General features: G+C 43.7%; 1 protein-coding gene across 1 annotated transcript; it reads left to right on the forward strand.

The window, feature by feature from the left end:
• The first annotated feature begins 484 nt into the window (after positions 1-484).
• Positions 485-9,516, forward strand: LOC311354303 (four and a half LIM domains protein 1-like). Its single transcript, XM_084474119.1, has 6 exons — positions 485-570; positions 5,899-6,080; positions 6,601-6,775; positions 7,551-7,720; positions 8,172-8,358; positions 8,780-9,516. The coding sequence occupies exons 2-6, from the start codon at positions 5,925-5,927 to the stop codon at positions 8,929-8,931; spliced, it is 840 nt and encodes a 279-aa protein (XP_084330245.1). The 5' UTR covers positions 485-570; positions 5,899-5,924; the 3' UTR covers positions 8,932-9,516.
• Positions 9,517-11,667: the final 2,151 nt, after the last annotated feature.

Consider the following 11,667-nt stretch of genomic DNA (forward strand, 5'->3'; position numbering starts at 1 on the left):
TTGGTGTCAACCTCTGCAACATCTGAATATCTTTCATATCTGTCCTGAGTTAGCCATGCAAATGAAAATAAATCCATCTGACTTACATTTGAATTTGTGACCGTGTGAATAAAAGTGGAACTTCACTCTATTGTTGAAATCATTATCACTTAAATGTAGTAAACTCTTATATTAAGGTAGGTTAAGTTAACACCCCCTTATTTCATATATATATATATATATCCCTCATTTAGAAAATAAATGACCTGTGTAAGACAGGCTGAAACATAAACTTCATGAATGTTTGAGACAGATCTAAAGGACCACAATAAACCACATTAAACATTATAGGCCTACACATTTTTCCACATCCTGAACACGAAAACATCTCTTAGTCTGTTTATAAGGAGCTGTTTCTGACTCCTCACTTCTATTGGTCCGGGTTTTTAGTCACACTGTGAAAGGGGGGAGGGAGTGGGGGGGGGGGAGGGGAGGAGGAGGAAACCCTCCCGTCGGACGTCCCATGCACCGTGGACCAGAACGCGAGGGAACCTCGTCAGACCAACTTACCTGGCTGTCATCCTTCTTTCGGTAAGTGGGATGAGATATTATATCTTGAAGATCCGTATTGGTTATAATAACGCCTCTTTGATTTAGGTTCGACACCGGCCCATAAGGTTGGAGACTTCTGTCGTACATGTTTCCCTCCGAGGTGTCTAGTAGTCATCATTAGGAGCTGAGATGGTTACAGATTAAACCAGCCCACCCGTGTGCTCCGAGTTTGGATTCAGTCTTTATGAGACTAATCACAGGATTAAAAACATGGGATCTCACAATGAAATGTCCAGCACGTTAATGCGTAATATCTGTCTGTCTGTCTGTCTGTCTGTCTGTCTATCCGTCTATCCGTCTATCGGTCCCTGTACTCCCACACTTTCTCACCAAAGCTCAACGAGAGTTGAACACGGTGACTCCTGGAAGCCTTCTCCTTAAATCTGTTTTCGGTTAATAGTTTTTTTTCTCTTCTGCAGAAATCCGGGGAAAAAACAGTGAAACCGAAAAAATGCACAGCTAAAAGCCTGGGCTAGTATTTTTCTCAAAGAAAGAAGTCTCAAACGTTAAGTTTATGTATATGGCTCTGCAACCAGATCCAAATAAAATGGCAAAATATTCAGTGTTAAACGTTAAAACAACTAGTTTTTTCAGTTTCTTAATAATAAAGTGACTTGAAAGGCTTATGAAGGCATTGTCAATTCACAGCAACAGTAAAGGAACCCTAAGTTACTCACACTTCCTCTATTTACACAACACACACACACACACACACACACACACACACACACACACACACACACACACACACACACACACACACACACTGTACAATCACATACGCTCAACTAATCACCATGACCTCACCACATGATGTCCCATAAAAATGCATCAGTGTGTTGTCTAATGCCATGGTTACTGCGTTATGTTTTGTCTCTAAAGTGTCACATTGACTGCAGAAGCAGAATGAAGGTTACATTTATTGGTCCTGGCCGTGTACCACCGCACACCACCACTAGGGTGGAGAGGGTTTAACACTTAATTTACAGTTACTGTTTCTTGATATGCAATCAAATCAAACAATTTTCCGTGTTTGGGCATGTGATGTGATGTCACATTCCACCAATATGGTGAAACCGAGCAACGCAAGACTGTGTGTGTGTTGTGTGGATGTTGTTCCTCAATGTTGGTTAAATTCCTAGTGGTGATACTGTGTGCTCAGCACTAACAAACCACACACACACACACACACACACACACACACACACACACTTAACTGGTCATAGATTATTTCAAAATTGGTCCATATGACTCCTTGTCAGCTGCCCTTTGTGACTGATTGACCTCAGTATGACACTGAGACAGAAGGAGTGACCTCAGTAGAACACTGAGACAGAAGGAGTGACCTCAGTAGAACACTGAGACAGAAGGAGTGACCTCAGTAGAACACTGAGAGAGGAGGAGTGACCTCAGTAGAACACTGAGACAGAAGGAGTGACCTCAGTAGAACACTGAGACAGAAGGAGTGACCTCAGTAGAACACTGAGAGAGGAGGAGTGACCTCAGTAGAACACTGAGAGAGGAGGAGTGGTGACCTTAGTGGCACATTGATCCCTGATGGTCTGCAGTCTTAACCTGTAGGGATTCTTGAGCAGGTTGCCTCACCCCTACCAACCCCTCCTAAATGCATTCACTGCCCGTCACTGCTTTGGATACAACGGTCTGCTAAATCACTTAGAACAAAAACAAGAAGGACCATAAAAGCATTCTTTGGTCTGTCAGGCGAAGAGTTTCCCAGTAACACTGTTCTATTTTGGGTTGTTCTCATTGTTTGTTTGCTTTTATTCCTAGATTACAACACAATCAGTTGATTCTGGGGTGACAAATAGAAAATAAGAAGTTGAAATGAGTTATTGATCGTTGTTATGATTGCTGGGTTATAATGCAATGATATTGCTATCATTCACTTGAATGTAAGGCGACATCCAAACACTTGGCTGAAGGCTTTTAAAAAGTGTTATATTTCACAACAAGAAGCGTGTGGTGTTAGGGTTAGACGTCTCTGCTTTCATGAACCCGGTTTAAGTCTGCAGACTACCAGACAGACAGACCAGAATCTTCTGCTGTTCCATTGGACAGAATCAGACCTTACATTAACAGCAGGAAGACTGGGACGTGGATCCTTTAAATGAGATTAGCATCACAAGCACTACTACACATGCTTTCAAATCACAGATCAGGGGAAACCTGTGTGTGCGTGCAGATATGCAAGTGTGTGGATGGGTGGTTGTGTGGGCTGTGCCAACTCCACCATACTGGAAGAAACGTCCTGTTTCTCGTCTTTCCACTAAATTCTTCTGCAATAAGCTATTGCCAACCCACACAAACACACGCATGCACGCGCACACACACACACACCCACCCACACACACACACACACACACACACACACACACACACACACACACACATGCACACACAGTCTCAGTTGCACACAGTGTTGTATGTTGCCTCGGCTTGCATAGAGCTCTCTCTCTCTCTCTCTCTCTCTCTCTCTCTCTCTCTCTCTCTCTCTCTCTCCATTTTCTTCATTCTCTATTTTGTGAAATTTCTAGACAGTGTTTGTTTGTTTTAATGGCTTTTCCCCCCATAGTTCAGTGTGTCTCTTGGCATTCAGTTTATCTGACAGCTTGAGCAGTCCATCTGCTGGTCAGTCTTTCCTTACTGTATATGTGAGTCTTTCTTTCTTGTCTGTCTCCTCTAGCATGTTGAACACGTGTTCAGATTCCTCCACGCCAAATGATGTCAGCCATGGGGGTTTTCTCTCCTCGCAGGTCTTTTTCGGCCTGTGGTTGCGAGGAGGCATGTTGTTGCCGTGGGTTACTGGTGGTTGGGAGGAGCTGCACCCTAATCTTTATAATTAAAAGGGTCCTGAAAAGAAAGAACTAGGTGACATTTAGGCTGGATCAGCACTTTAGTTTGTAGTTTGCTATGTACAAGATGAATGTCTTATAGTGCACTGTCTCTTGAAATAAATCAATTACAATTACAATTACAATAGTCTCAAGCTCTGTTGTGACTAGAAAAACTGTGTTGATCTGGTATGAATTATGTACCTCTGCTTTCCTCAACATTGTTCTTTCATTGTTCTTGTTTCGATTGGTAAAAGTGTTTAGTAACACATTACTAAGACTACATTTCTCATGCAGCCAATAACCGTTACCATGGTGATCTGGAAAGGTCTTGTTTACAGAATGTGGCAGAAGTTGAAACCTGCGAGCGCGTTGTCTTCAGACCTCCCCAAAGGCTTGTTCCTCCTATCTCTATGGTCTGCTACGCGTGTCTGGACCGGCGGCGCTCAGCTCCCCATGGCTCATTGTTTGTCTCCAGAACTCATCAGATAACGTTCACCACGCCGCTAGACAGGTTGGGATGAAAGAGGCCTCCTGCTCCGTGGCTCTAGAGACAGACCATGTCCCACACACATGTCCCTGCTATCGGCCCCGGGTCAGAGAGGGCCCCTCTGAGATCTGATTGAGAGAAAGAAATCAGAGGCGTGTTTAGCTTTATATTTCCTGAGCCAATAGGGGTTTACAGGTTGGCATGACGACGGCCTCTTGACCTTATACATCCATTTCCGTCTTTTTGGAAAAAACAGGAACTTATTGAGCAAGTGTGACATTAACTACATGCAGGAAGTTCCCTTCAAGTGTTACTTGTTAACATTCGATGGTGCTGTGTTCCTTCTGACTTCCTGAGTATATGGACTGCATGGGTCGTAGGGTTTAGTGGCCCTGTGGTCGTGTTGATGTTGGAAACATCATGATTCATCAATGGAGCCTTCTGTATTTTGACATGTAGAATGATACCTTAGCTTATTCTAAGTATATTCTATGGCAGACAGAAGAAAATGTATTCAATCAGTGCAGCTTATTATATACCTACATGACAGTTTGAGTCTCAATCTGATGGGAGGGCAGCCAGACCTCACCAGACCAATTCACAAAGGCGTATTAGTCTCTCAGTCCAAGGGGCGTCATCACAGGCCAGACCAGAGGCCTCTGAAGACAAGCGAACAGACCAGAGCCACGAAGCGTGGAATGAAGGGCTGGGCGCTGCCCTATTGAATCATTTACATTTACAATATGGGCATAGAGCTGACACTTTTATCCTGATCAAAAGTTTAACCAATCATTTACACTTACACACGCTTTTATCAAGAGCAAATGTTTTACTACTCCTGCCGGAAGCGGCAAACGCATCATTCTTATCAGGAAAAGCTTAAAGTGCAATTGTTTGACCTTCTTCCAGAGAAGTCCTTCCAGTTCGTTGAGTACTAGCAGGGTAGCAGATTCAATACACTTGGTCATCTAGCCATCCTTTCCAGTCCACCCATGACAGATAAACGGTTCTGATTGGCCTGACCCGGGCCAGTTCCGCTGGAAAGGAGGGGGACAGACAATCTGAGTAAATAAAACAGGAGCTTGCAGATTCCCAGCACAAGGCAGGGTATTGATGGAAGAAAATAATAGAATCATGTTATATTATAATTTTTAAATAACATTTTACAAAGATATCTGAAAAGGGATTGACACCAGAATCTGTCTAGGATTGTTTTAGTAGAGTGCATTTCTTTTTGTGTGGGGCGTGTAACTTAAAATATCTAAAATGGGTCAAACCAAAGTCCCATGTTCAGTGAAAGTACTTTTTATTTTCATTGTATAGGATGTGGTTTTCTAGGGAGTGGTCGTTTTAAAAGTGTGTGCGTGTGTGTGTGTGGGGGGGGGTAATGTGTAGGGGTTTGTGGGTGTGTGGGTGTGTTTCAAATTTTTGTCAGAGAGCTGTCAACAGATCCAACAGCATTATTCATTCCTCTTGTACCTATTCACCTCCATGTGGCAGAACACACACACACACACATATGGTTTTCACATGTGCACTTCCCATGCACGTTCCAGAAATTCCACACGGTAATTAAGCGGAAACCCTAAAGTGGAAATAATCGTAACCGAACCCTGTTACACAATGTAGAGCACACACACACACACACACACACACACACACACACACACACACACACACTCCAAACATCCCAAACTTCTGTTTCTATTTGTACGAGCCACTAACCAGCATGTTGTTTTTATCCAAACACACAAAATTATAATCCTATATCTTCTGAAGAAACCAGGCACAAGGATGCTCTGCATCCGGTTCCCAAACCCCTCAATGCCAAGAGTGTGGTCAACTATTCCTGAGTGATGTTTTATCCAGGCTGCTGTGCAGGGATTGACACTCTCTCTCTCTCATTCTCTCTCTCTCTCCCTTTCCCTCTCTATCTCTATCTCTCTTTCTCTCCCCCCCCTCCAGCCGTGACCCCGCCCCTCCTGGTTGCCATGGCGGACACCACCCGCTGCTTCTACTGTCGCGAAGACATGGGCGGTAAGCGCTTCGTGCGGAACGAGGGCCGGGCCGTCTGCGTCCGCTGCCATTCAGAGTTCTGCGCCAACAGCTGCACCGCGTGCCGCAAACCCATCGCGGTCGAATCGAAGGTGTGTGTCTGTGTCGGATTAAAATAAAGTCTGCGCCAATGTAGTTTTGTAGACCCTAATCTCAGTCAGTCTCACAGGGCGTCACAAGGCCCAGATGAGACCACACCAGCCCACACTTCTGCGTCATGTGAGTGATGACCATGTGAAGATCCTAGACTCACGTCTACTCAGGCATCGCTGCTCCACACAAACACGTGCAGCCGTCCCAGAGGTTCTCCACTTGGGGTTGGAGAGGCTACACTGCCCCCTTGTGGACGCATCATCATGCTGTGGAAGAGGGATCCCTCAGTCCTTTCAGTGGTTACACATTTCTTAGTCTAAATCTGAATTATTTCATTGACCCCTTCACCAACATCCAACATGTTAAATGAGAAAAAAAACTTTATTATTATTATTATTATTATTATTATTATTATCAATGTTATTATTATTGTTATTATTATTGTGTCATTATTGTTATAATAATAACATAATACATAATCATTCCTAATATCTCCATTCCTCTGGGCCTGTCCTGTAGGAGCTCACCCACAAGGGCCGCTCCTGGCATGAGAGCTGCTTCCGCTGCGCCTCCTGCTACAAGCCGCTCGCCAAGGAGCCCTTCAACACCAAGGACCAGCGCATCCTGTGTGGGAAGTGCCACTCCACGGAGGACGCGCCCCGCTGCCACGGCTGCTACAAGGCCATCGTCGCCGGTAGGAACCCCCCCCCCCCCACCCGGAACGCTGCTGCACGGACAGGGGGCTGACAGAGGTCACGCTCACTGGGAGCCGAGAGAGGGTGACACACACTGGACTCGCCCTGGTGTCTCTCTCGCCCTCTTGTGGCCTTTACCGGTAGCGGTGGCGGCGTCAGCTAAGCAGGTAGAGGGGATTGGCTGGTAACCAGAAGGTTGCTAGTTCGATCCCCGGCTCCTCCTAGCTAGGAGTGTCGCGGCGTCCCTGAGCGAGACGCCTCAGCCCGACAAGCTCTCGACGAGATGGCTGATGGCTGTGGGTTGACTCCGCCGTCGGTGTGTGTGAATGTGTGAGTGAATGGCTGTAAGTCGCTTTGGGTAAAAGCGTCTGCAGAATCCCCTAAATGTAAATATAAATGAGGAGGGGAAGTGATGTGGGATGAGATCAGGTGAGGGGGGATCAGGTGGGGTGAGACGACAGAGGGAAAGGTGAGAGAATAAGGGGAGGTGAGGTGAGGGGATGCCAGAGAAGGTGAGGGGAGGTGAGAAGAGAGACGGTGAGATCAGGTGAGGTGAGGGAAGGTGAAGTAGCAGCAATAGGAGATGGTAATATTGGGGATTTAATAATGCTGTAAAGTATTATTTTGTTATTATTTTGTACACGATTGTGTTGTTCGTGGTTTGTTGGTTTATTGTATAGGATTCCTTGTTATCTGTACCTTTAATGAATAAATAATCAAACGATTCAAGTGTTTCCAGCTAATGAGAAGGAGTTTTTTGTCTTTCTGTCCCAGGCACAGAGAGCGTTGGGTACAAAGGCAACTCCTGGCACAACGAGTGCTTCACCTGCTGCCAGTGTAAACGGCCAATCGGATCGCAGAGTTTCCTCACCAAAGGAAGTGATGTGTACTGCACCCCGTGCCACGAGAGGAAGTTTGCTAAGCAGTGTGTCGCCTGCAAACAGGTACTTTGCTCTTTCAAACAGGGAACACGACGGTGTGGTTCAGGATCAATTGCCTGTTATAACTTCTGTATGTAAGTAGATGGAAATGTAGACGGCCATGGTTATGACCGTCTGGTTATGATCCAATATGAATAATTACCCCTCTTCCTCTGTTCTCTCATGGCCCATCCTCTCCTCCTCTCTTCCTCTCCTCCTTTCTCCTCTCTTTCCTCTCCTCTGCTCCTCTTATCCTCTTGCCTCTCCCCTCCTCCTCTGCTCCTCTCTCCTCTTGCCTCTCTCCTCTCCTCCTCCCCTCCTCCTCTCTCCTCTCTCCTCGCCTCCTGCTCTCCTCCTCCCCTCCTCCTCTCTCCTCTCCCCTCCCCTCCTCCTCTCCTCTCTCTCCTCTCCTCTCCTCTCTCCTCTCCTCCTCTCATCTCCTCTCTCCTCTCTCCTCTCTCCTCTCTCCTCTCAGCCCATCACCACAGGGGGATTGACCTACAAGGAGGAGCCCTGGCACAGCCACTGCTTCGTGTGCAGCGCCTGCTCCAAGACTCTGTCCGGCGCCAGCTTCTACCCGCACGAGGGGAAGAACTTCTGCATGGACTGCTACAAGTCCTGTGTTGCCCAGAAGTGTGCTGGCTGCCACAACCCCATCACAGGTATGGCCCCCTTTATCTTACTATATATCTGTCTCTCTCTATCTCTATCTCTGTCTATCCTTACCTCTACCCCTATCTCTAGCTCTACCTCTCCCTCTATCGCTACCTCTATCTCTAGCTCTACCTCTATTTCTACCTCCATTTGCATATATATCCCTATCTGAATCACTTCCTCTAGCTCTATCACTCTGTATCTCTCTCTCTCTCTCTCTGGCCGCCTATATCTCTAGCAATCTATCTCTCTGCCACTCTACCTCTCTAGCCTACTGTCTCTCTAGCCATCTATCTCTCTAGCTGTCTATCTCTCCATCTCCCTAGCCATCTATCTCTCTGCCATCTATCCATTGGTCTGTCCAATGGATAGATTGGACAGTCCGTCTGTCTCTCTAACCATACCTAACCCAGGACCTTCTCCCGCCAGGGTTGGGTAAGGCGACGAATGTGGTGAAGTATGAGGGCTGCTCCTGGCATGACTTCTGCTTCACCTGTAAGAGGTGCTCCATCGGCCTCGCCAACAAGCCCTTCGTGCCCCAGGGGAAGGACCTGCTCTGTGCCGACTGCGCCAACAAGTGAACCCTGCATGCACATCTAGTGGGGCTCTACTATAACATCTAGTGGGGCTCTACTGTAACATCTAGTGGGGCTCTACTGTAACATCTAGAGGGGCTCTACTGTAACATCTAGAGGGGCTCTACTGTAACATCTAGTGGGGCTCTACTCTACATCTAGTGGGGCTCTACTGTAACATCTAGAGGGGCTCTACTGTAACATCTAGTGGGGCTCTACTCTACATCTAGTGGGGCTCTACTGTAACATCTAGTGGGGATCTACTCTACATCTAGTGGGGCTCTACTGTAACATCTAGTGGGGCTCTACTTTCTTGTATGAGCTGATTTTTAACTCATTTGAATGGTTGTCTTTTAAACATTTTAAACAATGGTTGTCTTTTTAAACATGTTGTGAAACTACCGGTATATGTTTTTGTCTCATTACTGAGATCCTTATATAAATCTTTCTGCATTTTCCCAATGTAGGACTATGCTTGCTGCAATTTCTTAGCACTTTGCGTCACTCTTGATTTTGAATTGCTAAACAGGGAATAACTAAATATCTAAAACGATGCTTTTATAAAAATATTAAAAAAATCTATTTTTTCAATTATCTTTTAAACTAAAATAAAATGTGTCACTTATGTTGTTGCCTCTTTTATTTTAGTTCTGTTTACATATTGATACATGGAGGATGAATTAACTAATTAACTAATCTCACTGTTACTTTGGCATTACAGGTGGGTGAATGATAAATGTTTAGCCTAACGAGGTATAGCAGCAGAACTACTGATTAATGGGATCTTATGAACTTCAAGATGGATGCCTTATTTCTTGACTGTTACACATAACATATAACACATACCACATAACATATCATTTCAGAAATACTTATATTTGTGGAGGGTTGAAGGGGAGGGATTTAACTTGTGTGTTAAACACACACACGCATGCATGCACACGCGCACACACACACACACACACACACACACACACACACACACACACACACACACACACACACACACACACACACACACACACACACACACACACACACACACACACACACACACACACACACACAGGAGGATGTCCAGGCTGGACTTATTTGCTATCAAACGCTGGATACAGTTTGTGTTGAAGAGAGGTTTCACTATAACACCTGTGTCACTAAACAACACCTCATTGATCCGGATAACCTGCAAAGGAAAAAGATGAAGTTCTAAAGGCGGACGACCACTTCCTCTCAATTATCAGTCAATTATCTCAGTTATTCTAGAAAAAATACAATTAGGTAAGTTCCATTTTTTAGTTGGTAGTAAAAGTAGGCTATCTCTCAAATTCTATTTAACATGTTGATGTTCATGTACAATATATATATATATATATATATATATATATATATATATATATATATATATATATATATTATATACAATAATATATAAAGATTTTATTTATTTATTTACATAATACAAATCCATTGATACGTTATTAGTCAAATTATGCTTTGACTAAAGTCTTTCTCATCAATAACGTACATTGATCTTATGCATGAACAAGAGTACACTGGACTGTAATATCTCTTGTGGATGTATATGTTGGATCTTTCATTCAGCTGGTTTCTGAAATGAAAGATGGTTTGTTTTAGCTGGGATGAGCCTGCAGGTCGCTCTCCTCTTGTTCCTCCTCAGCAGTTCCATCTCCTGCCTGGACAGAGGTTTGAGAATTATCACCTTTTATCACCAATTATCACGTTTCATGACCTCTATAATGCTTATTAGTTATAAAGTACCCACAATTATACATTGTGGCCATATTTGCTTATAATGATTTTGTCATCAATTACCTTAAAACTATTTTTTAAGGTAAAAGTTACATTAATTCATTTAAAACTATTTTTAAACAATTATTGGACCTCTCTCTCTCAGAAACAATGCTCAACATAAATAAGGTTTAAAAATGCAAATCCATCTTCCGTTCAAAAAAGATATACCTTATCACTGAACGTTTGCTTAAAGGGTCACTCACTTTACAACTGAAGTTTATATGTTCATCAGCTATTTGCTGAGATAGTTGACACTGGACAACAGTCTGTCATACTATCTCTCTGCCAGACCAATTATCATGTTATTGACAGTAATACGTCTGCTGTGTGACTTCTGGTGTACATAGAGATGTTGTTTTGTAAACCAATACCATGTTTTGGTTATGATGATGCTATCATGATACGTTGAGCGTGAGAGTGAAGGCCAAAGTTGTTTTACATATATTATATATTTCAAAGAGTCATTTGCGCACCTTTTGCAATAATGCACATCTTTCTGTGTAATCAAAATATTGAATGAAAAAAATTAGCAGTGAAGCAGAATTGATGACAAAAAGAAGTACATTTAGGTTAGAAATGTAGAAATGCTTTGTATACATGTTAGTGTTGACATGTAATAATGTTTCCATACTCTGCCTTATGATAACGATTAATTCAATAATCTGTTATTATGAGAACCATACTGACCAACATAAACGTTTTAAATGATAGAAGAATCCGTATTTAAACAAGACTGGAACTTAATGATAGCAGTGGCTTCAGCGCAGGCAGCCTGTGTCAATAACAATAAAGTGACACTTTATTTGCATGCCTGGTGAGTCAACATTCAAGATGTGCGAGGGTTCAAATACAAGGGTAAAATACAATCAATAAAATATAAAATATGTTACTTTGACCAAAGGGAGGATTTGACAATTTGTACCTTTGTAC

The sequence above is a fragment of the Micromesistius poutassou genome, assembly GCF_964030765.1.
Source record: "Micromesistius poutassou genome assembly, chromosome: 10".
In the NCBI taxonomy this organism is placed as follows: domain Eukaryota; kingdom Metazoa; phylum Chordata; class Actinopteri; order Gadiformes; family Gadidae; genus Micromesistius; species Micromesistius poutassou.